Source organism: Urocitellus parryii, chromosome 7 (genome assembly GCF_045843805.1).
Source record: "Urocitellus parryii isolate mUroPar1 chromosome 7, mUroPar1.hap1, whole genome shotgun sequence".
NCBI lineage: Eukaryota > Metazoa > Chordata > Mammalia > Rodentia > Sciuridae > Urocitellus > Urocitellus parryii.
The window spans coordinates 58530866-58557331 of NC_135537.1; the positions used below are offsets into that span (position 1 = coordinate 58530866).

A 26466-nucleotide genomic window follows, 5' to 3' on the forward strand; every position below is an offset into this window, starting at 1 on the left:
GCATTCCTCCTGCCTCAACCTCTGAGTTGCTGGGATTACAGGCATGTGCCATGACACCTGGCTCTTATAGCTTATCTACCAAGCTATGTCCCCAGTGTTTTTATTTTTTTATTTTGAGACAGGGTCTCTCTAGTTGCTTGCAGCCTTGCTACATTGCTGAGGCTGTCTTTGAATCTGCAATCCCATTGCCTCAGCCTCCCTAGCTGCTGGGATTACAGGCATGCGCCACCATTCCCAGCTCCTGTATTTCTTTCTTAGGGGTCTGCTTGATGCCAGGTATAGGCTGGGTACCAGGGTCAGGGTTGTGAGGAAGATTAATGTGGAGGTTGCTGTCCTTCAGATCACTGTCTAGTGGGAGGGAGCACATTATCAAATTGCCCAGAAAATTAATCTCAGAAATACACAGCTGTGGTAATAGGTGTAACTGACAGCAAACAAGTGAGTTGAGTGGTATTTAAAGCTGAGTTAAGTGTAATAAGGTGATCTCCCTTGGTCTTGGTGGGCCGGCAGCTCCCTGGAGATGGAGCTGAGAACATTGAGCTACGTGGGCAACAGACTGATGGTTGGATGGAAGGGGTTTGAGGGATCTGGGAGCTAATCAAGGGCAAAGATATGACCATGACAGGCAGTAACATGCTTGGACAGGGTGGCATGAGAAAGGAAGTCCCACAGCCTGAGTCTGTTAAGGCTTATGGTGGGTGGGGGGAGGGGAGGGGTACCATCCAGAGGAGAAGGGCACAGGAACTCCCAAGGTGGGGTGGCGACTGGAGAGACGTTTGCGTGTCTAGGTGATGTTTCTCAGGACCCCAGCAAGGAGTCTCTGGATAAAACTCCAAAGGGCCATGTCAGCTTGGGCTGCGTCTTATCAATGGCCAGTAAATGCTGGGTATAATGACACAGGTATGCAAAGCAGGCAGGTCCTAAATGGCTAAAAATCTGCTTGTTTGGCTATTTTTTTAAACAACAGGATGTGTAAAAATTTGAGTTTGTGCCAGGCTTCTCAGCTACAGGGTCTCAGCCCGTGGTGAGGAAATAACCAACACAGGGCTGTTGTGGCTCATTTTTATAACACTGGGGAAGCCCGAGGCCCATTTGAGAAGCCAAGAAAGGCCTGCCTAGGGGGAGCTTAGAAAGTGCTGTATTTAAGTCCTGATCTTTTGTTTAAGAGCCCTGGAGAACCACTGTAATCAGAACTGTGGTGGGAAAATTAGAAAAAACAAACAAAAAACAAACCAGAACTGGTTGGGAAGTATCACTGTGTAGTGGTGAGCCTGGGGGTAGGCCTCGCATCCATGGGACAGTCCCATTAAACTCATGGAGAAGTAAGGTAGTGCTTCCAGAGTGTTTGCTCACAGGTAAACTGTAGAACACAGTCACATTCAATCCAGGCTCTGCAAAGACACTAAGGGACAGGTTCAGAGAGGAAGTCTCTGTATGACTCTCATAACCTAGAGTCAGGAAAAGTGACCTTTCTACTCTTTTGTGGTGTTTGGCTGCTGGAAAGTGTTTCTTTAGCACATTAGACCTTGGTGCTACCATAAGCTATTTGCTTCTTCCCAACCTTGAGTCCCTTTACAAAAGGACAATGGGGCAGGAAGTTCAAGAAGAGAATGTTAGTAAGAGCTGAACACCCTGGTGCACGCCCTGTAATCCCAGTGACTCTGGAGGCTGGGGCAAGAGGATGGCAGGTTTGGCCAACCTCAACAATTTAGAGAAGCACGCTCAAAAAAAAAAAAAAAAAAAAAAAGGTGCTAACTAACTAAGGCTGAAGGTATAGCTCTGTGGGTAGAACACTTGCCCAGCATGTGCTCACATGTGCACACACGCACACACATGTACATGTACACACACGTGCACATGCACAAATAAATAAAAAGAATAGGATGCTGTGGAACATGGGTCCAGGGCACCCGGAGCATGTCATCAGCCCAGGGGCTGGTGTTGCTCTGGGCAAATCTGGCCCATGCACAGCCCCTGGGGGTCTCTTCCCTGCCTAGAGATGTCCACTTCTGTGTTCTAAGTTGCTTGCCCTGCTCCAAATGTCCTGTCTTCACAAATTACTCTTGTCACTACTTCTGATCACACTCCACTAAGAGGACTATACAGGACAAACAGTCTCACCCCCAGAAGCTGTCCGTGACTTTGGTTTGACACTAGCAGGAGTTATCTGTACTTAGTCTCCTTTTCTAAACATAAAATAATCATCTCCTGGTTTGGAAGGAGGAATCTGTACATTTTCAGCCCTGACTTCAGTCTTCAGGATTCCCCTGTCCACTGGCAGTGTCTTGGCCATGTTCCCTCTGTTGCTGTGATTCTGGAGCAGCAGCGTTGGCATTACTTGGGAATTACATTGTTAGAAATGCAAGTTCCTGGACACCCCACCACCACTCCCCCAGACCCACAGGATCAGACCCCCGGGGTGAGCCCAGCACTCTGAGTTGTAACTGGGCCTGGGTGGGGGTGGGGTCTGATGCTTATTGGAGTTGGAGAACCACTTCTGCAGCCCAAGCATGGATACTTGGCAAAAGTGCCCAAAGTTCATCTTCTTTCATAGTTAGTATGTAAAAAGGACAATTTGTTTTCTTTTTCTAGGATTTTTTTTCCTCTACCAAAGGACTTTTCAGAATTTATGATATGTGCATGATCTCTTTACAAGAGGGAGATAGGATATGCAGTTTTCCCACTTTATTTGATTAGATGAACCTTCTCCACAAGGGGCAACTCACTGAAATCACTAGTATTCATGGAATATGCTTCAGAAAATGATAGACAATGAGGGGAAAATGAGAGGGAACTGAGAGACAGACAGCAAAGTGATCATCCCATGGGATGGATTATTTGGGAGCTTGTGGCCCTGTTTCACCCCAGCTCCTGAGCATTTATTTATGTGTTTCTACTCATTTAACACTCACTGAGCACCTACTACATGCCAGCGCTGCGCTAGGCTTTGGAGATCCACACTTGATTAACAAATAGAACACAGCTCATTATAATTCAGGGCGATGAGCACTGTGGTAGAGAGATATGCAGGTTGGTGTGGGAGCATGGAGAAGAGTGCCCACCTGGTCTCAGGGCTCTCAGTACTCTTGCACAGTCACCTGTGTACCTGTCACTACCATCCTCCATCCTCCACTAGACCTCCCGTGCACACAGGATGGCATACTAATCCCTCCCATTTGCATGTGTGTTAGCTTTGCATCTCTGTGACCAATATACTCAACGAGAACAATTTAGAGGAGGAAATGTTTATTTTGGCTCTCAGTTTCAGAGATTCAATCCATGGTCAGCCAACTCCATTGCTCTGAGCTCAAGATGAGGCAGAGCATGGTGGTGCAAGGGCGTGGCAGAGGAAAGCATCTCAGGCAATGTGGCAATCAGGAAGCAGAGAGAGCCCTAGTGCAAGGAGCCAGGGATACTATAATTCCCAGGGGCACAACCCCAGTGATCTACTTCTTCCAGACATGCCCTACTTGCCTGCAGTTACCACCCATTAATCCCTTCACATTACTAATCCACCAAATGGATTAATCCATTGATTAGTTTACAGCTCCCATAATTATATCATCTTTGAGCATTCCTGCATTGTCTTACACAGGAGCTTTTGGGGGACACCTCATGTCCAAACCAGAATAGTATGACAGAGAGCTTTGAGACATTATTGAGTCAGTCTTCATTGTAGTCTCACAGGGAGTGTATTGGTTTTCTATGACTGCTGTAACAAAGCACCGCAAACTTAGTGGCTTAAAACAATACAAATCTATTATCTTCCAGTGGCAGTGACCTAAACTGCACACATTTATTATTTTACTGTTCTTTGGGATAGAATTTCAACACAGGTCTACCTGGATTAAAATCAAGGAGTCAGCAAGGCCATATAATTCCTTCCCAAAGGCTCTAGGGGGAATCTAGTTCCTTGACTTTTCATGGATGAAAGGGAATCCTTAATATGCAGGAGATCAAAGCAGACCAGGTTGTACCCTGCAGTTTTGTGGAAAGTAGAACTTGGAAATCATGAACTGGACATAGATATTTAGCTAAGGAAAGTTTCAAGCAAGTGTTGAAGCCTGGTTTCTTGTTGCCACTTCTAGTGAAACAGGAGAGAAAAGAGTTAAATTGATGGGGAAAAAAATAATCCTAATAGAATCAGGATTTGATGAGTTGGGAAATTCCCAGCCTACCCAAATGGCAAAGTATGCTAAAATTAAGAGATTTGAGACAATGGAGTTCTACTCAGCCGTAAAGAAGAATGAAATTATGGCATTTGCTGGTAAATGGCTGGAAATGGAGAATACGTTAGTGAAAGAAGCTAGACTCAGAAACTCAAAGGTAGAATGCTTTCTCTCATCCACAGAAGCTAGAGTGAAATAAAGGAAAGAGGGAGAGAAGGATAAGATAAAGGGAAAATCAGCAGTGTAGAAGGAGATCAAGAGGCAGAGTGGAGGGGTGGTAAGGGGAGGCAATACACAATGAATTCTTAAAAGATCATGTTGTGTGTGTATATAAATAAACCACAGGAATTTCACCTTTATGCATAAATAAAAAGAACCAATCAAATATAAATAAGTAGAGGAGAGAAAGGAAGTCTAGTAGCAGAGGGAGAATGGGGGAGGGAGGGAAGACTGGAGGGAAAAGTGGGGGACCATGAACTAATTCTATGGATGTATGAATTCACCAAAATGAACCCAACTGCTATGTGTAACTATAACGCTCTAAATGAGAGAGAGAGAGAGAGAGAGAGAGAGAGAGAGAGAAAGAGAGAGAGAGAGAGAGAGAGAGAGAGAGAGAGAGAGAGAGAGAGAGAGAGAGATATTTAGGCACAGTGGTGGATGCCTGTAATCTCCATGGCTTGAGAGGCTGAGGCAGAAGGATTGCAAGTTCAAAGCCAGCCTTCAGCAACTGAGGCCCTAAGCAACTCAGGGATACTCTGTCTCAAAATAAAATATAGAAAAGGGCTGGGGATGGAATGGGGTTCAGTGGTTAATGGCCTCTGGGTTCAGTCCCCTGAAACAAAGAGAGAGGGAGAGGGAGGGAGGGAGAAATTTGCTCTTAGGAAAGCAGATTGTAGAGAATATCACTGAGGTCTGTAGTACACAAATTTATTGTCTTGCAGTTCTGAAGGTCGGGAGTCTGACGTGGACCTCACTGGACTCAAGTCAGGGCGTTGGCAGGGCTGCATTCCTTTCTGGAGGCTCCAGGGGAGAATCTGTTGCCTTGCATTTTCTGTTTTCAGGAGGCTGCCCACATTCCTTTTCTCTTCCATCTTCACAGCGAGCAACACTGCATCTCTCTCTGCCTTTCTCTTGTAGTGACATCTCCTCTGGATTTCTCTGTCTTTTTTGCAGTACTGGGGATTGAACCTGGGGACCTTGTACATGCTAAGCAAGTACTCGACCACTGAGATACATCCCCAGCCTTTTTAAAAATTTCATTTTGAGACAGGTCTCACTAAATTAACCAGGCTGCCTCAGCCTTTCTTACTTGCTGGGATGACAGCTGTGTGCCAGCCTACCTGGCTCACGGCGATTACATTGGGCATGCCCACATCATCCTGGAGAACCTTCCCATTTTAGAGTCCAACTAAGTAGCAACTTGAGTTCCATCAGTAACTTTAATTCTTTGCTGTGTAACATAACATGATCATAGGTTCTGGTGATTGGGTCATGGATATCTTTGTGGGGACATTATCATGTCTGGCACAGGGAAGTAGGACAGGGTCATTATCCTTTGTACAGGAGGGCTTTGGAGTTCATGTAGCAAATGCAACAGAACTTAAACCTGGGTCTCATGGATCTAGTCCTGTGGGACACGCCACCCCCCATATTGTTTGTTGTTAACTGTCATTTTTTAAAAAATATTTTTTTTTTAGTTATAGTTGGTACAATATCTTTATTGATTTATTTTTATGTGGTGCTGAGGATCGAACCCAGTACCTCTCACTTGCAAGGCAAGTGCTCTGCCACTGAGCTACAGCCCCAGGCCCCTTAACTGTCATCATTAATGCAAACATTGTGATTACAGCTTCTGGAAACTAAAATCTAAACGCCCCAGGAAGCCAGGGAACAACAACAAAAAACAAACAAACAAACAAACAAACAAAAAAAACCACCATCGCTGAGCCTCTCTTGTTAATGGTCGAGCAGATGTTACATTTTTTTCCTGTTACCTTTAATGAATATGATTATATTTTATCATTAAAAACACATAGAAAAAGCTGAACTATTGAATTGGTTGCCCATTATAGACATTTATTTGCATTTCTCCTCCCAAAAGCTGATCAAGCTGTATTATTCTAAACTGTGCCCTTCCAGGGTGGTAGGGTGGTGCCATTTGTCAAATTCCCATGCTGTCCTCTTGCGCTGTATCTACAGAATGAGTGTTTCTAAGCCAGCTTTTGTGGTACTACTCTATTGTGTCAGAGAGCTTACGAAATTCCCAAGGCAAATTTAATGGACTTTCATGTTCAAAGGAAATATGTGCGGTGCCAGGCTTTCAAAGGTGGAAGTTGTTATAAAAGCCAGCAGATGGTAGGCTCCCAGATTACCAGGAAAGTTGGCAAATGGCCTGGGCACAAAGAATCTATTACATTTGAATGTTGTTGCCAGAAAAGGGAAAGGAAGGACAACTAACATTTATGGAGAAGCTTTGTCCTGGGGCACCTAGCTCCATGCTTCCCCACATCAGCAGAAGTGGGACTGAAGGCAAAAAGAATTTCTATAATGAAAGCGAACTCTGTGGGGCATATTAAAAAGAGGTTCTGGTTTGGAGAGCTCCAGGCCATCAGGCTGCTGGTCTGTTTATGGAAGACTCCTGGGGGGAAGGGTGCCCTTGGTGGAATGTGCCACCATCCAAGCTCTGGGGCGGCTGGGGGTTGGGAGGGAGAGGCAAGGCCCTGGGTCAGTGGCCTGCTTTTCTGATGTGCCAGAACCACAGACCAGGAGCACAGAGCACAGAAAATGACTGTGGATAGTCATTCTTAACAAGCAGAAGACATCTTCTCTGTTGGGCCCTTGCTTGGTCATGTGGTAATTTTCCCTTCAGGTCACCTCTGTGAGCCTGTTTTCTGAGTAATCAGGTTGGTGTATCACCTCTTTGCAACATTTCTGTGAAGAATGAGAACGTATGATGTGAGATTACACCGTTAAGCAGCACGCCACACCAGGGGCCACCGTACTGCAGTGTGAATCTCTGCCCACTGCCGTCCTTCTCCCACACCTCTTGCATGACAGAATATAATGAGCTACAGTTTTCCCCTTTTCTTTCTTAAATCTGACTTGACAATGAGGGTGATGATTAGGGACAGAAGGAGAAAACAGAGCCGAATTTAAACACTTCATAGGAAACATGCCACCTAGAACAGCAGAATTCTATAATCTGCATTATCATAGAGTATGTTTTGGGCCAGGTGCAATGGGGCATTCCTGTAATCCCAGCTACTTGGGAGGCTGAGGCAGGAGGGTTACAAATTGAGGGGTAGCCTTAGCAACTCAGTGAGGTCCTGCCTCAAAATAAATTTTTTTTTAAAAAAAGTATGCTTGGGAGACCTTGCCTGGCTCTGCCATGGTTAGACATGAGCCTTGAACACATTTCTTAACCTCTCTGTATTACGGGTTTCTTGTCTGTGAAATGGGGAAATAATAGGATCTCTCTCTGAGTGTGATTGTAAGAATGAAATGAATCAGTATATGAAAAGTGACTCAGCATTGTGTTGTGACTGGATGTAGAAGTGCAGAATTTTTTTTTTTCAATACTGGGGATTGAACTCGGGGGTTCTTTTACCACAGAGCTATATCCCCAGCCATTTTTTTTTCTTTTAGAGAAGTTTTTGTTAAGTTGCCCAGGCTGACCTCAAATTTATGATCCTCCTACCTCATAATGTACCACTGTGCCCAGCTAGAAGTGCATAATTGTCAACTTTTACTTGTATAATTATAGAACTTTTTCTAAGGATTCTACTTAGAAACTATAGTCATATATTTATTTCCCTTCTACTTCCTAACCTGAGCTATACATTAAGTGCCAAACCTTTGAAGCATTATTTTTTTGAAATTTTTTTTTGAATTTTTTTTTGTACTAGGGATTAAACCTAGGGGTGCGTAACCATTGAGAAACCCCCCCTTTTTTTGGAGACAGGGTCTTACTAACTTGCTTAGGGCCTCACTAAGTTGCTGAGGCTGACCTTGAATTTACAGTCCTCCTGCCTCAACCTCCTGAGCCACTGGGATTACAGGTATGTGCCACCACACTCAGCTCCTTTGAAGTTTTGTAATGATATATGCAGGACAAATTAGATCACATGGTTTGAGCTAAAGAGACATATCCTGAAGGTTTTATATTTTGACTTTTGAGAAGCTACAAGGACTTAGTGGTGAATTTATTCTTCACAATTATGTGTCAAAGAACAGAAATGAAAGTGTATTGGAAAATTAAAATCCTTTAGATGTTTTATTTCTGATTATTGGGTCTGAGAGACACAGGGAAGGATCTGGACACATGCTTTCACTTGCTTCTCTTAATTCTGTGGGTTTTAGAAATGCAAAAGCTACAGCCACATTTAGGAGGCATGATGTGCTCAAATTGAAAAATAAACTTTTTGCATGAAAGAGTCCCACATGCTGGGACTGTAGAAATTACTCTAGGTGTAGACAATTGTCGTACTGGAGAGATTAGGCACTAAACCACAGGAAACAAGTATCTTGCACCTACAATTCTTGGTGCAAGAGTTGGATTGCTTTTGTCTTAGATCCTCTAGTAATATAAAAAGGGAATCCTCAGTAAGAAAAATCTAAGAAAGAATTGAAGTCTGCCATCTGGTGGCAGAAAGGAGTCAGCTAAAATCAGCAAACAAACATTTTTGGCATCCAGGGCCCTCATGCCACTTTGCTCAGGATGATGATGACTTTTGTATCTTATGAGCCAATAGCAGCTTGTGTCTGCCCTTCCTGGGAGTTTCTAAACAGTTTCTAAAACAAAAGATGGGAGGATTGTTGAGCATCCCAGTTGCAAGGCTCAGTATAGTCAGCCTCCATAGTCAAAGACTATGCATCTGCACATTCAACCAACAGGGACTGAAAGTATTTGCCGGGGTGGGGGGGGCGTTGAGGAATTGTCTCTGTTCTGAATATGTACAGACTTATTCTTGCCATTACTCTCTAAACTATTAGAATAGCATACAACTATTTTCATAGCATTGACATTGTATTAGGTATTATAAATAATCAAGATATTATTTAAAGTTCATGACAGGGCAGTAGCTCAGCGTAGAGTATGTGCTTAGCATGCACAAATTCCTGGGTTTAACCCTCAGCACCACACATGCACACACACAAAATTAGTATATGGGAGGATGTACATAGGTTATATGCAAGTACTGTGCCATTTTACTTAAGGGACTCAAGCATCTGCTGCTTTGGGTATACTCTTGGGTCCCTGAAACTAAATATCCATGAATACTGAGGAACAACTGTATAGAAACAGAAGACCCTGGGGAAGTAGGACCCCTCCCTTCCTTCCCTCCCTCCCTCCTTCCCTCCTTCCTTTCTTTCTTTCTTTCTTTCTTTCTTTCTTTCTTTCTTTCTTTCTTTCTCTCTTCTTTCTTTCTTTCTTTCTTCTTTCGCAGTAGGGGTTGAACCCAAAGGGTTTTACCACTGAATGACATCCTCAGCACCAGCACTTTTTTTTTTTTTTTTTTTTTTTAATACAGGGCCTCGCTAAGTTGCTGAGGCTGGCCTTGAACTTGCAATCCTCCTACCTCAGCTTCTTGAGTCCCAGGGATTACAGGTGTGCACCACTGTGCTGGGCTGCACAACTCTTTACTGGGCATGTAAACGTGTGAGGGGTGTGGTAATGGACAAGGCATAACCCTGCCTTTCTTGAGCTGATCGCAGAGTGGAATCAAGAGGCTGCTGTGGTTGCTGTGTATAGCAACAGATGCCCCCCTAGACTGTGTCATGAGACAGGGGGAGACACACCAAGAAATGGGAGAGATCAGAGAGGCAGGAGGGATTCCTGGCTCCTTTTCTTTCTTATTTTTTAAAATTTATTTATTTGTTCTAATCAGTTATACATGACAGCAGTGTGCTCTTCGATTCATTATACACAAATGGAACACAATTTTTTACTTCTATGGTTGTACCCAAAGTAGGGTCACACTGTTATGCAATTATACATGTACCAAGGGTAATGATGTCCATCTCATTTCACCATCTTTCCTATCCCCATGCCCCCTCTCCTTTGCCCCATCCCAAGTTCCTCCACTCATCCCCCCCACCCCCCATTATGGATTAGCATCTACTTATCAGAGAAAACATTCAGAGTTTGGTTTTGGGGGGATTGGCTTTACTTTGCTTAGCATGATATTCTCTAACTCCATCCATTTACCTACAATTGCCATAATTTTATTCTCCTTCATTGCTGAATAATATTCCATTGTGTACATATACCACAGTTTCTTTCTTTTTTTTTTTAAGAGAGAGAGGGCGAGAGAGAGAATTTTTTTAATATTTATTTTTTAGTTTTCGGTGGATACAACATCTTTGTTGGTATGTGGTGCTGAGGATCGAACCCGGGCCGCATGCATGCCAGGCAAGCGCGCTACCGCTTGAGCCACATCCCCAGCCCCGATACCACAGTTTCTTTATTCATTCATCTATTGAAGGGCATCTAGGTTGGCTCCACAGTTTAGCTATTGTAAATTGTGCTGCTATAAACATTGATGTGGCTGTGTCCCTGTAGTATGCTGATTTTAAGTCCTTTGGGTATAGATGGAGGAGAGGGTCAGCTGGGTCAAATGGTGGTTCCATTCCCAGTTTTCCAATCTCCATACAGCTTTCCAGAGTGGTTGCACCAATTTGCAGTCCCACCAGCAGTGTATGAGTGTGTCCTGGCTCCTTTTCTCTGACCCTGAGTGTCAGAGTTGGGGGTGGGGGTGGAGGAAGAAGGAGAAGGGGGTCCCTAGGAACTTCCTTTCCCCAGGGTCATATGGGGACTTGCTGTGCTGGCTGGCATGGGGCAGTCACAGCTGGGCACTGTGTAGGGGGCAAAGCTTCCAAGGTGTCGTTACCAGGAGACTAAGGAGCATCTTCCTCTGCTCTTATTTTTGTCCTTTCTCATTTCCTCTCTTTCTGATTGCTCTCTCTCCTTTCATCTCATTTTCTCTCTCTTTGGTCTTCCTTCCTTCTCTCTCCTGTTTATTCTTTTACTTTATTTCCCCTCTTTTTCTCTTTTCTTCTCTATTTCTGTTCCTTTCTTGTTTTTGGCACAGGGGATTGAACTCTGAGGCACTCGACCACTGAGCCACATCCCCAGCCCTATTTTGTATTTTATTTAGAGACAGGGTCTCACTGAGTTGCTTAGCGCCTCGCTTTTGCTGAGGCTGGCTTTGAACTTGTGATTTTCCTGCCTCAGCCTCCTGAGCCCCTGGGATTACAGGCCTGCTGCCACCACCTAGCTCTTCCTTTCTTTATTGGGGCTGGGGGAGTAACCAGGGATTGAACTCTGAGGCACTCAACCACTGAGCCACATCCCCAGCCCTATTTTGTATTTTATTTAGAGACAGAGTCTTACTGAGTTGCTCATCGCCTTGCCATTGCTGAGGCTGGTTTTGAACTCCTGCTCCTCCTGCCTCAGCCTCCTGAGCTGCTGGGATTACAGGCGTGTGCCACCCGCGCCCAGCTCTCCCTTTCCTTTATTGAAAAGGTCCTTTCTCTTTCTCCTGTAATCTCCATCACCTCTCTTTCCCCCCTTGCCTCCCCTCATCTTTTTACATTTCCTGGTTTTACTTCCTGGCCCCTCAGGTTAGTCGCAGAGGAACAGCCTTGTCAGAGGCCTGCAGGTGCCCTCTCTGCCGTCTGCCCACACACAGGTCTTTAACCAATTTGGTTCTGTGGACTTTGTAATGAGCCTTACTTCACTCCTTGATGGTGTACCAAGCGTGGGTTTTGGAGATGGAGACCTTGAGATGGGCAGGGAACCAATTTTGGGAAACCATGCTCTGAGTACTTTGTGTAGGTTCAACATAATTCTCCCTCTTCCAGTCCCTGCCTTCATAACTACCTCTGCCTTCAACAAGGAGAGAACAAGACAAGCTGCGTCTCCACAGTGGTCTACGCACACAGAGGATGCCGGGTAATGTGGTGCTTTTATGATGTTTTTCCAGTTGTATAGTCAAGTCTATTCAGAAGAGTCAGCTTGTTTCCATTGTTTTCTTCTGTTAGTTGTTCATTGACTTCCAGGAAAATAGGACCCTTCACCAGACTCAGAATGTACTGATCCCCCATTTTTTGTGGGACTGTATTTATCTGTCTCTGATGCCTGATCTCTCAAAAGAAGCAAACTGTATAAAAATGAGATGATATTATTTGATTAATTATGCTAAGGGTGTCCCTCTAGGGAACCATGGATTCTAGCACCATCTCTGGTGAATTTGAAAGTGGCACACACTTCAACCTGAGGATTTTTTTCTTTCTTTTTTTTTCCCCCCACTAAGAACTGGGGCTTGAACCCAGTGGCACACTACCAGTGAGCTACACACCTTTCTATTTTTTATTTTGAAACAGTCTTGCTAAGTTGCCCAGGCTGGCTTTGAACTTGGAATCCTCCTGTCTCAGCCAACTAGTAGCTGGGATAATAGGGGTTGTACTACCATGTCTAGGTTTCTTATTGAAACCACCTGTGTGCTCACCTAGGTCCACTCTTCTGCCATTAGTTAATGGCTGCATATTCAGATCCCCACAGAGCCACTCAGTTGACTTTAAGTTGTTCCCCTTCAGTTTTTTCTCCTTAAAGAATATTAATACCTACCACATGGGTTTGGTATGAACTTTAATGAGAATACAACATTGCAGAGATGTCTGGTTTAAGTTGTCTGGGGTTGACTGAAGCTGCACCTCAGAATTTCCTATCTTAATAACGAAGATACAAGTTACCGTTACTAATAAGTAGTACTTACCCTTGTTAAAGACCTCTCTCTCTCTCACTCTCTCTCTCTCTCTCTTTTGGTTCTAGAGATTTAACCTAGAGGCAATTTACCACTGAGTCACATCCCCAGCCCTTTTTACTTTTTATTGAGACAGGGTCTTGATAAGTTGCTGAGGCTGGCTTTGAACTCGTGATCCTCCTGCCTCAGCCTCCCAACTCGCTGGGATTACAGGCCTGCGCCACCAGGTGCAGCTGTTAAATATCTTTGAAGCAGTGAAAATGAAAATAATAATAATAAAAATCTTTGAAGCATACTCTCCAAACATTTTCCATTTAACCTATTGCAACTCATAATTTGATGGAGAAGAAATTATTCCATTGAGCTGAAAATACAAGTTTCTACTTGTATTTATATTATGCTTTGTTTCCCTGAGAACTGGAAAATTATGTTTCTTTTAACTACAAAAATTTTCAAATATTTACTCATATCTGGATGCTCCCTTGGGACCTTCAGAGTCTAGACATACATGGTAGAGCTTTCCACAGCCCAGTATAAGGTGACACTAACCTGTCATAGAAAACATAACTCAGCTCCCCCTTTTTGTTCTGATCTGTGATGCCTGATGTAACTTCAGTGTTCATCAGTGTGACAACAGATCATGCAGGTGGGCTAAGTGAGGAAGGTGAGGCCTGGGAACATTTGTGAGACTAACAGCACAGGTGCTGGCCTGGGTGTTGAGGATATACCCTCCTGAACTCATATTTAAGGGTTCTCAGACTCATGCAAATGCTTGTTCAATTTATGTAACTTGTTTTTTTAACCCTTGTCATACCAGAGCTCAAACCCAAAGGTGCTTTACCCCTGAGGTACATACATCTCCAGCCCTTTTTATTTTTTGAGACAGGGTCTCACTAATTTGCTCAGGGCCTTGCTAAGCTGCTGAGGCTGGCCTTGAACTTGTGATCCTCTTGCCTCAGTCTCCCAAACTACTGGGCCTGGCCCTTTTTTAAAATTTGGAGATAGGATCTTGCTGAGTTGCTGAGGCTGACCTCCAATTTGGGATCCTCCTGCCACAGCCTCCTAAGTCACCGAGATAACAGTCAGTTACCACCAGCCTACCTCCCTTCCCCCGACCTTTCTTTTGGTACTGGGAATTGAACCAGGGGTGCTTTACCACTGAGCTACATTCCTGCTCCCTCCCCCCTTTTTAAGAGGAAATAATTTTTAAAGTTTTTTTTAACATTTATTTTTTAGTTGTAGTTGGACACAACACCTTTATTCTATTCTATTCTATTTATTTATTTATTTTTATGTGGTTCTGAGGATCGAACACAGGACCTTGCATGTGCTAGGAGAGTGCTCTACCCATGCCCCTTTAAAGTTTTTAACATAATAAATAATAAATGTTTGAGGAGATCCCTGGCCCCTTTTTGAATTTTTAAAGCAAGAATTTCACATAGCTGCCCAGCCTGGCCTTGAACTTGTGAGCCTTCTGCCTCAGCCTTGTGGGTTGCTGGGAATTACAGGCATGTGCTATCATGCCTGGCTCAATTTATATAATTCTTTAGAACACAAGCCAAACTACCGAGGGCTGGTTTGCTAGTAAAACATGCCTTTACATACAATTTGGTGATCTGATTGGAAAGGACAGAGGCTATCTAAATCTGCAAATTTCTATTGATCAGATAATTCAATAATGGATTGAAAAAGAGTTAAAAAGCTTTTCTATGATGGTCAGTCGCATGTTGTCAGCATTTAGTGAAAAAAAAACTTGAAGACCTCTGGGAATCGTGTGTGACTTGTGAAGATTGTGACTCTATGCTCCCGTCTGCCAGAGGCCACTGGAGATGATGACTTCCTAAGACTTTCCCCAGTGTCAGGCCACCTCTGATACTAGCAAGTGACATTATTACTTCTTTTGCTCTAGATACTGTATGGAGTTCAAGACAGAGTCCCTGACTCCTCACTGTGCTCTGGAGAACCGGCCCCTGACGAGGTGGATGCAGTATCTCCGAGAGGGATACACCGTGTGCGTGGACTGTCAGCCCCCGGCCATGAATTCTGTGAGCCTTCGTTGTTCTGGAGATGGCCTGGACTCTGACGGGTAAGGGCGGGAACTGATGGAAGGACTTGTTACTCATGTTGAGGGTCTGTCCTCTCCACATCCAGAGTGGCTGACCAGGGTGTCACAAAAAGGCATGATCTGGGGCAGCGAGGAGGAACATCTGTGCAGCTGCCCCCGAGCCCAGGACTTCAGTTTTCTCTGTGGAACTCGGAGGCTTTCAGCACCACAGCTGCATGGGTCAATTTGATTTGGGTCATTTAGGTTAAAGCTCTCAGATGACCCCCTGGAAATCTGTTTGCTCCAAAGCCACATTCTGAAGACAACTTGTATCTGAATCTCTTAGAATGGAGATTTAAAATATGCAAATTCTTAATCCCTCTTCAGACCAGCTGAAATCAGAATTTGGGGGAATGGATTTTTGTTTTTGTTTTTTCCTGGTACCGGGGATTAAACCCAGAGGTGCTTTACCACTGAGCTACATCCCTAGTCCTTATTATTTGATATTTTGAGACCAGGTCTTAATAAGTTGCTGTGTCTTCCTAAACTGCTGAGGCTGGCTTCAAAAGTTGTGATCCTCCTGTCCCAGCCTCCTAAATCTCTGGGATTATAGGTGTGTGTGTGCCAACAGACCTGGCTGATGTAGATTCTTAATAATCTCTTAGGTCAGAGGTCAGAAAAGTTTTTCTATAAAATGCCAGAGAGTAGATATTTTCAGCTTCGCATCCCATACAGCAGCCACTATCTTAACTACTCAACTCTGACACTGTGGCATAAGCAGCCATACCTACTGTGCAAATCTTGGGCTTTGTTCTAACAAAACTTTATTTATGGATACTAAAATTTGAATGTGTCACAAAAAAATTTCATTCTTTGGATTTTTCCTTTTTGATACCTGAAAACGTACAAATTATTAACTCATAATCTATACAAAAAGAGGCCGTAGGTCAGATTTGGCCTATGAGGGGTCACAGCCTGCTGACCCTGCCCAGGTGATTCAAACCCACAGTGACATTTCAGAACTACTGCCCAAAGGGGCTTTGTCATGAAGTCATAATAGGGATAGATTCATGGGCTCAGTTCTGTAGGGTAATAACTGAACATACATCTATAGATTTTTCTGAAACAACTGATGCCAAAAACATTTGCCATCCTGTAAATCTACCCTAGTCCTGATAACACCATTTATAACTAGGAGAAGGGTCAACTTCACACTGGATCAGCTATGGGACAAGGACCAATTTAGGTCATAGTTGGATTATAGTTTTAAGAATGTTAGATGAAACTGATCAAAATACAGTTTAAGAACCAAAATATTGAACTTTCCTGTCAATCATCATTCCTGTTGTATGCTTTAATACTTAATAATTTGAATTTATGTTCATTAGTCACTTGTGCCCAAAGGAAGGCCTCTATTGCATACACCCTATGAACAATAAAGCTGGTGAGGAATGCATATCAAATGAAACTTAATATTTAGATTTAATATTTTTCTGAATACCTCATCCATATTTTGACTTTAAATGATTTTATAATTCAATTTGTACCTAATAAAGTAAGTATTTAAACCCTGGTTAAGACACTAGTGACTTTAAAAATAATAATTTTAATAATCTGGCTTCAATCTCTTTTCACTACTCTCATTTTTTCATTACAAAATCAAAGAATTGGAAAGGGATGAAAGAGGTAATTGGGTACCTTTAGAATTTAAATATAAATTGAAATAGCCATTCACCTTTATGTGGCACTTGTATTCAGATCAAGTGGGAGAATTGAACACAGTGAATTGACTTTTTTTTGGTGGTGCTGAGGATTGAACCCAGGGCCTTGTGCATGAGAGGCAAGCACTCAATCAACTGAGCTATGTCCTCAGCCCTGTGAGCATAATGATTAAACAAACAACTCTTCCACCATGAGAGTGTCCTCAGAGAGGGATCAAATGGAAACTTACTTTGATGGAATCTAAGGAAAAGAAATTCCCTTTATGGTTATTAAAAAAAAAATCTATTAGTAATGAACTTCAAAATTCTGTGATTGGGGATTAAACCCAGCGGTGCTCTACCATTGAGCTACATGCCCAGTCCTTTTTACTTATTTTGGGACAGGATCTTGCAAAGTTGTCTGGGCTGGCCTTATTATCATGATTAACATTTTCAAAAATATTGTTTCAGAAATCAGACTCTTCACTGGCAAGCAATCGGCAATCCTCGATGTCAAGGAACTTGGAAAAAAGTCCGGCGAGTAGATCACTGTTCTTGTCCAGCAGTTCACAGTTTCATTTTTATATAGATCATCATGTAACTGTTTCAAGATGTGTTTGTAAGCATGCTGAATATTGTTAGGTTGTGTGTAACACTTCATAAATTCTAAAAACTGTTGGACCCAAGTTCCTGAACACATCATTGCCATCCACTGAAGTATAGAAAAAAAAATTAGAGGCTAATTCTCAAGGAACATTCTCAAGGAATGTCTATATTTCTTACTTTTATAAGTTGAGGACTTAGAAAAGCTCCTGAGGTTTTATGTCCTTGACCTTCCATCCAGTCACAAAATATGTGTTGGTTTGCACTAGAATTACTATCCCAAGCTCCACTTTGGGGGAAGTTATTATTTAAGGGTAACTACACTTTGACTTGCATCCTTTTCTCTCTATTCCGTATCTCTTAAAAGTTTCTCACTTTAAAAAAACAATGTTATAGAGCTGGGCACTGTGACACAGGTCTGAAATCTCAGCAATTTAGGGAGCTAAAGGCAGGAGGGCTGCAAGTTTGAAGCCAGCCTCAGCAATTTGGCAAGGCCCTGTCTCCAAATAAAAAGGTCTAGGAATGTAGCTCAGTGGTAGAACACCCCTGAGATCAATTTCCCATACCTATCCCCCCCCCCAAAAAAAAATCACACATATTTCCCATACAATATTCCATAAATCCTGAATCAATAATTTCAAACAAATTATCCCCAATATTTTCCACAGGGCAAGTTGTTTAAAATTTCAGTGAGCATTTTGCAATGAAAAGCCACCCAGCTATCCTAAAAATATTGGGGGCGGGGGTACTGGGGATTAAATTCAGGGACACTTGACCACTGAGCCACATCTCCAGCCCTATTTTGTATTTTATTTAGAGACAGGGTCTCACTGAGTTGCTTGGCAACTCGCTTTTGCTGAGGCTGGCTTTGGACTTGGAATCTTCCTGCCTCAGCCTCCTGAGCCACCAGGATTACAGACGTACACCACCTCACCTGGCTGTAAAAATATTTTGAAGAAGACATTTTCTTCAGTTAATTGGAAAGATTAGTGAAATGCCCATTCTAGGCCAATAGAAATTCTTTTAAATGTTATAATTTTCATGAAGAGAAATTTTGGTGCCAACGAACGAAACAATTTCTTTCATTATGAAAAATTCTACCACTATTTGCATCTAACATTATTTCCAAAGCTTAAAGCCTGAAGTTGAATGGAATACTCTTTCAGAGCCCAATACTCTTTCAGAGCCCAACAAGTTTAGTTGAAGTGTGTGTACTACTCTTTTTCTGCAGCATGTATTTTCTTATGTCTGGGGTAGAAGGCAGAGGAAGAGGCATGGATTTCACTGTGAATGCTGTGATCTCTCCTACTGACATCTCCTGATGTCAGTCTCCTTACTCTAGCAGGAGATCACTGAACTCAAGGCAACTTGGTGAGCTAAAAGGGTCTGGGACGACAAGTCATTCTGCAGATAGCCACGGAGCCTAGACCCGGCTCCTGACTGGTGCTCAGCTTCTGTAATAAGCTGACTATGCCAAATATTTCTGTTTTATATTTAGGCTTTATATTCAGAATATTTCCTTTGAAGGCTTGACTCTTGAGATTTAAATCATATAAAATTCCTCTGATTTCAATGTTATTATATAGTTATTTACTAATAAACAGTTTGCTAAAATAAATATTTCTTTTTTTTTTTTTTTTGGTGGGGCGGGCAGAATACCAAGGTTCAGCACAAGGGCACTTTACCACTGAGCTACATCCCCATCCCTTTTTATTTTTGACAGGGTTTTTCTAAGTTGTCCAGGCTGACCTCAAACTTGCAATCTTCCTGCCTTGGCCTCTCAAGTCACTGGGATCATAGGCATGTGCCACCATGCCCTAAAACACATATTTCTTGGAATTTATCATGTAACAACAGAATGACAACAGCAAGATAGAAAAGGGATGGAAACGTCCCCAATATGTGACACTGAGAGTAGTAATGTTTCTGACTATATCCTGATTTAACTGCCAAAATTATTTTAAGGGAAAATTAATGTTAGAAATTAATGATAAAAAATTTGAATCTCACCCAGGCTACCGACTTCAACTATAATGTCAGTATTAACATTTTAAGCCCATTTTTAATCAATTATAAAGCAAGATTTTTGATGATGTCTCTGGGTATTTTCCAATGTTGCTTAACATGTTTATATCAGTAAATAAACTTTCTTATTACATTTATACAAGTTCTTCACTGGTTTGACTAAAAAAAGAACCCAAAACTTCTGGAATGATCAGAGAATGCATAAAAATTTTACCAAAAGAAAAATAACAACAACAACAAAAAACTTTCATAATTTATAGGTAAAGGTGAAATAATCATTAAGAGCAATAGTGTGGGCTGGGGCTGTGGCTGAGGCAGAGCCCTTGCCTCGCAAGTGCGATGCACTGGGTTCGATCCTAGCACCACATAAAAACAAATAAAGGCATTGAGTCCATACACAACTATAAATAAATAAATAAGTAAAGAAAGTAAGTAAGCTCTGATGCATTTATGGTTCCAATACGTGTTCCAACATTTAACATAATCGTGTTGTATAGATTCATTTTTCACCTTATGCATTTTATTTTGGTGCATAACCACTAATTACTTTCACATTGAAGTTATGTTTTTGCTACTTTTATTCTTGAGAAAATTTCCTAAGCTAGAAGACGTAACTATTAAATAATGGTTTTGAAAAGCTCGTTATTAATTCTACCCAAGCTCGAGGAAACATGTCAGAACTGAAACATGTAGCCCATGTGATTAATGAAGAACCCAAAGTTTTTATTTTCAAAGTTAAAGATCAAAGTATTTAGAGACCTCTTGGCGTTCTTTTTTAATAAGCCCCCGTGTCAGGGTCCTTTCCGCAGGCACTCTGCCATGATTTACAGACTCAAAATCACTTATTAGACTGATTTTCAAAAGTGAATGTGGAAAGTAATTTGAACAAAAATAAATATGCCTACCAGGAAAGAAGGGGAAAGGGATTAGAAATAATGATCATGTAGAAAAGTGGAAAAGAAGGAAAAATGAAGAGTTGGGGGTGGGGGGGGACCAAGATGAACTATAATTGCACCAATCTTTTTTTTTATGAGTCTTGCTTTGTTTTTATTTGAAAAAGTCATAATTAAGCATAAATAGCAATCATTTATATTGTTTGGGTCTCTTCTGGCATAAAAATTTTAATTAAACATTTTTTTCCAGGTAGGCCCAAAACAGACGTAAAAGAAACAGGTTTGTGCCCTCTAAGAATATTTTAGTGAAGTTTCATACCAACAATTGTAAGTTGACTTAGAAGGCAAGCCCTGGGTATTCTGCAGTTTAAGCAATCAGAAGATGAGCATTTTAAAGGGAAGCGAAACCTCTAGGTTTCTGTGATAGATGCACATATTTACTCTCTCTTCAAACCCACTTGAGGTTACAGGACTTACCAAAGAGACCAAATCCATAAATAGATGAGAAGCTCAGTGATTTTAAAGAACCTTTGTGAAGATTGGAAGCAAATGACATTCTACTGATGGATGATGAGCCAGACGTGGATAGAGGGACCCGTTCCTGTAGAGAAGTTGGTGGAGTGAGATGTAAAAGTCATTCTTCTTTAGAGTGGGGAGCATCTTATGCTCCCACTGAGCATAAGATGAATTTTTTAAAAAGTTCTTTCCCCTTGAGACAAATCTGTGAAACTTAAAATCACACCAAGGCACATTATCATGAAATTCCAGATCTTTAGATATATAGAAGAATCTAAAACCTGAGAGGAAAAGCCAGGTCACATGTAAAGGGTCAGTATTAGAATAGTATTGAATTATTTATCTAAAGCAACATTTGAAGCTAGAATAGAGTAATAGAGTAAAATTTGGGTAAGAAGTTACAAAAAATTCTGTGTTCAATAAAATTATTATGAATCAAATGTGAGGCTAGAATGATATTTTTGGACATGTAAGATACAAAAATTTTCCATTCTCTGCACCCTTTCAGGGAGGAGGTGGTCAACTTAAACAGTAGTGTAAACCAGGCAGAGGGTGCAGGAAATGAGGAGTACTCAGGAGAGAGAAGACAGCTTGCGATTGGACTAGGAACAGCCTCCTGGGAGCAGAGGATGGATGGCTTTAAGAAAACTACACCAGGAGCTGAGGTTGTGGCTCAGTGGTAGAGCGCTCGCCTAGCACATGTGAGGCACTGGGTTTGATTCCCTAAAGGTATACATACATGGAATATAACTTATTAAGAAAAGAAAACTATACCAGTGGGATGGGCAACATATTTCAAGGGGTTTGTTGATTTTTGATATGGTTAGAGAATTTAGAGATGAATAAGTGACAGGCTCATAGAAACTACCCAGATCAGGGGTAAATAACAGGTCCAGTTGTTATAATATAAACACTCAGTATTCCTTAAGCCAAAAAACTGACAGTTGTGTCGGAAGCATGGTTGTTGAGAGCCACAGCCGAAGGGGCCCCAGCAAACTTCTAGCTGCCAGCTGAAGATTGGCTCACAGCGGCCCCAGCAACTTCTAGCTGCCAACTGATTGGCTCCTCTGCGGTGATGCTCATTGGGCTGTTTCCCTGCCCTTTCAGACTACGGAGCTGCTCATTGGGCGACTTTTTTGGCTCCGCCCATGCGACCCAGCCAATCGGCCTCAAGAGCAGGAGGAGTGGGGGAGGTTGAGAGGCTTGTGGGAAGCCGGTGGTGGTAGTTGGGCTCTGAAGGTTTTCCTGAGGAGCTGTTTTGTTTGGCTTGTGTGGTTCTAAAAATAAAGTTCGTTTCTTTTGACAAGTGGCTCCTGAATTGTGCCCAGCCAGACTGCGGCACATGGTGGACCCCATGTGTGGGTAGAATGTCTGTTTGCATGGGGGGTGCGGTCAGGGATTATGTAAGAGACCCAACATTTCATCTCACACAGTAAGTGTCAATAATACTTTTTTTTTCTTTCTTTCTTTCTTTCTTTTTTTTTTTTTTGGTACTAAGGATTTAACCTAGGGATACTTTACCACTGAGCTACATCCCCAGCCCTTTTTGTTTTTTATTTTGAGACAGGGTCTCGCTATGTTGCATAGGGTTTTGCTAAGTTGCTGAGGCTAGCTTTGAACTTGCAATCCTCCTGCCTCAGCCTTCCCAGTAGCTGGGATTAAAGGTGTGAGCCACCATGCCTGGTAGGAAATAGTGTTTTCCAATTTGAGTCATGTAGAACAATTTTTTGTTTTAAAATTATGAACTTGTATTCCTTTCATAAAAACGGAAATAAAAATTGGGGTAAGAAATTACAAAACAAGTATGATCAGAACAAAACCATGCTAAGATGTGGCATGGTTCTGAGCCGCTGAGGTGAGGAAGAGAAAGAGACAAGAAGAGAAAATATAATTTACCTTGAAACTTCTTTGAGTTATATGAATTTTATGATACAGGATTTTTAAAAAAAATGAGTTAACTGTATTTATAAGCTCAAATGTAAAGAGCGCACTATATAATCATAATATAGATTTGTTGGTTTATGATTTTTAGAACCAATCCATACCTAAAGCACAAAGTATTTAATTATTAACTAATGGATGGACTGAAAATGGTAAAACTAAAACCAAGCCAGCCAACCAACCAACCCACCCACCCACTGACAATGTGAAAGTACTAGCCAACTAGAGGCAGGAATGGGACGCTGGGCCACAGGAGGAGCAGAGGTACTGATTTCCTCACGCTACAGGGCAGGGCCAAGGAATTCTGTCTAAAGCTGATGATGGTGTAAGAAAGAGAAACCCAACTACATGAATGAATCAAACTCAGGAGAACACAGGGAGGAAAGAGGGGTCCCATAAGGAGCTTAATGCCTGGACTTACATTGATGAGTTGCAGTTAAGTAAGGTTAAGTGACCAAGGAATGAATGGAAACAAACATGTTATTTAGAATGAGAATGGCCAGAACATGTGAAATTAAGAACCAATAGGGTGATAACCTCTAAAAAGAAGAACTAGAGAGGCTGGGGATATAGCTTGGTTGGTAGAGTGCTTGCCTTGCCTTCATAAGGCCCTGGGTTCAATCCCCAGCCCCCCCTCCAAAAAAAAAAAGTAGAACTGTGAAAAGCAAAAGCCCTTCTTTAATTTACTGCCATTCTGTATCCTTTTTAAAAAAATATGGTAGGATACAAAGAATGACCTAGAAAGATAGAAAAGACTTTTAAAGAAAGACTCAATGGAGCTGATAGAGGCACATCTTGCCTTTATTCCTGCTGGGCTTTGCTGATGGTGTAGCTCAGTGGCAGAGTGTGGGCTTAGCATGAGTGAAGCTCTGGGTTCAATCGCTAGCACCAAAACCATAGAGTAACTTCCGGGCACGGTGGTAGCACATCTGTAATACCAGCAACTCAGGAGGCTGAGGCAGGAGGATCACAAGCTTTGAGGCCAGCCTTAGCAACTTAGAGAGATCCTGTTTCAAAATAAAAATAAAAAGGGTTGGGGATATGGTTCAGTGCTTAAGCAACCCTGGGTTCAATCCCCAGTACCAAAAACAAAGAACGAAAACCAGAATAACTGCCAGAAAGAATCCAATAAATTTTAAAGGAAGTAAACAAAATCAAGTTAGCAAACTTCAGCCAGTAGTCTAAAGCTAAGCTATTTATTTTTGTAAATTATGTGTAAATTAAATTACACACACACACACACACACACACACACATACACACACATACAGGAGGGGGACTGTTAAGTGGTATAAGAGTAATAAAATTATTTGTAAAATCATCAGAACACAGCTATACCCACTGATATATCGTCTAGGATTAATTCCAAGCAGAGTATGCACAGACTATGGCCTACAAAGCCTACAATATTTACTATCTGGTCCTTTATAGAAAGGGTTTGCCAACAACTCTTCCCATATCCCAGGGCTTAGATTGTTAATATTTAATGTCATTACTGATGGGATTTGATGTAGGTTGTACCATTTTTTGTCCTCATGGTTTTTGCTTCTCTCCTTTGTTTTTGCATTAAATGATTTTTAGTAAAGCATTTCAATCTCTATTGTTTTTAATTATCATTTAGTGTATTTCTAAATTTTTTGGTACTGAGGATCTCTCCCAGGGGCATTTACCACTGTGGTACATCCCCAGTCTCCCTTTCCCTTCCCCAGTCCTCTGTTTTGTTATTTTCACACTGGGCCTCACTAAATTGCTGAGGCTGGCCTGGAACTTTCGTCTTGGAGTCCAGAGTCCCTGGATTACAGACCTGTGCCACCACACCTGGCTTAATGTATTTTTTAATCTAATGACCGCAATATTTATAACTAACTTTTCTTGGTTTGAGCTACTATTATTCCTAATATTATACTTCATGTGAAATGTTACTAGTCCTAGAAGCCAAACCCAAACCCCACTAAGTGATCCATTCAATGGCCAGGACTTGGCTGCCAACATTCCAATACTTTGCCCTCACCTCTGACTCGGACCAATGAGAAAAAGCCAAATATGTTTCCTGAAACAATCCCATAAAATGTCTGCTGCTGTTTGATTCTATTTGTCCTGTTTCCTCATGTCAAAAACTGTCGGAGTGTCTGAAGTTTGTTAGTTTTGCACTATAGTGAAGCCAGAATTAGACAGGCAGTTCAGTATAGATACAGGTAAATCGAGTCAGGTCGGGTCAAGAGGCCAATCTGAGTGAGTTGGAGACTGTCCCCTGAGGGACTGAAATGTTAATTCCTTCACAGCCCTTCCTCCACCTTATCAAGAACCTGTCCCTGCTCCAACCTATTGCTAAGGTAACCTGTCCCAGGAATTGCCCCTCCCTACAGGGAGCTATAAGGTTGTTAATTAACGTGTCCTGGGCTGCTCCATTCTGCTCTTCTCCCTTCAGCTCACCTGTTTCCCACTTTTTGGCCACCCCACTGAGCATTTCCTAGGCCTAATCACACACACAGGAAGAAGAGAGATAGGGCAAGAGAGCAGAACAAAGGAAGCCTAGGACAAAAAATGGCAGAACATCTCACTTCTTGGGATACCAGCTATGGTCCCTTTCTCCCTCCCGGGAGAAATCTGTTACCCCTTTTAAAATAAACCCTGCTTTATATGCTTACCTCAGCACACTTCTCTAATGTTAGGAAGCAGGACTTTTCCCTGGTTAAAAAGCAGTACCAATAGAATAATGCTGTCCTGCCAGAAACATGTGCCTGCCATATACAAGGGATTATTCAGCAAGTGCTGAATAAATGTTTATTTTCATTATTGGATGGTCTTCATTATTTTCACAACTCAATGTTCATCAATAGCACAATAACTGGTATAACTATATAATGGAAAATGATGTAGAAATGAAAATAAGCCATAGCTACATACAATTTGGATTGAGTCAAAGATGATTGATACTTACATTTCATCTAATTCCTTTAATGTTACAAGAGTAAAACAACAACAAAAAAAATACTCTCCCACATTTTGCAGATTGGATCAGAGTAGAGCAATTCTTCAACCCATGGCCAGACCACCTACAACTCTGATTTGGCATTCTCCTTTTGTAGAACCTAAAGATCAGTCAGAGGTGCAGGTCTCTAGTACTCAGGTTTTTCTCTGAATGTGTCCAGTCCTGGGCATGACCAGACTCCCTGGTATATGTGAGAACTGGAGATTCCCCCACACCTCTCTTCCCCAGCTGTTTCCTCTCAGGTTTTTTAGTCTGTTGCCGCTTACCCCATCCCTTTCCCCAGGTGGCTGCAGATAGCCTATTTAAAAAAGCTTTTGACAACACCACTCAAGAGGTTGGTCCAACTCAGCGGTGAGGAGGTGTGTGTGAAACAAATACAAACTTTTGAGCTGAACCTCAGGAACAAACAGGTCAAAATGCACAACCTGTTTTATAAAGACAAGATCTGCACTGCAATCTTTGGCATTAAGTTGCCACAGCAGTTGCCAACCTGAGGACTAGGGTATGGTAGGAGGGTAAGGAAAAGCACCAAAACTTCAACCAAAATTTAATAGTTTTCAATCAGGAGCAATGGTACATACCCATAATCCCAGCAACTCAGGGGGCTGAGGCAGAAAGATCTTGTTCGAGGCCAGCCCGGGCACCTTAGTTAGCTCAGTAGTAGTACTGGGTTCAATCCCCAGTACCACAAGAAAAAAAAATTGTTTCATGAAGTATTTCCTTGGTTGTTCTAGGTTTGTACTAGATATTGAAGTTCCAAAATTTTGACTCTCTTGTCAACTTCATGGTTATTTCAGTAGAGGACCAGATCTTGGGAG

At 42.0% G+C, this 26466-nt stretch overlaps 1 protein-coding gene across 1 annotated transcript in view; it reads left to right on the top strand.

Moving 5' to 3' along the window:
- Positions 1–18801, top strand: part of Sbspon (somatomedin B and thrombospondin type 1 domain containing) — a 34900-nt gene extending 16099 nt beyond the window's left edge. The window contains exons 3-5 of the mRNA XM_026397317.2: positions 12033–12123; positions 14844–15020; positions 17150–18801. Coding sequence (XP_026253102.1) covers positions 12033–12123; positions 14844–15020; positions 17150–17267 — 386 coding nt within the window. The 3' untranslated portion in view covers positions 17268–18801. The remainder of the gene's footprint in view (positions 1–12032; positions 12124–14843; positions 15021–17149) is intronic.
- The last annotated feature ends 7665 nt before the right edge of the window (positions 18802–26466 follow it).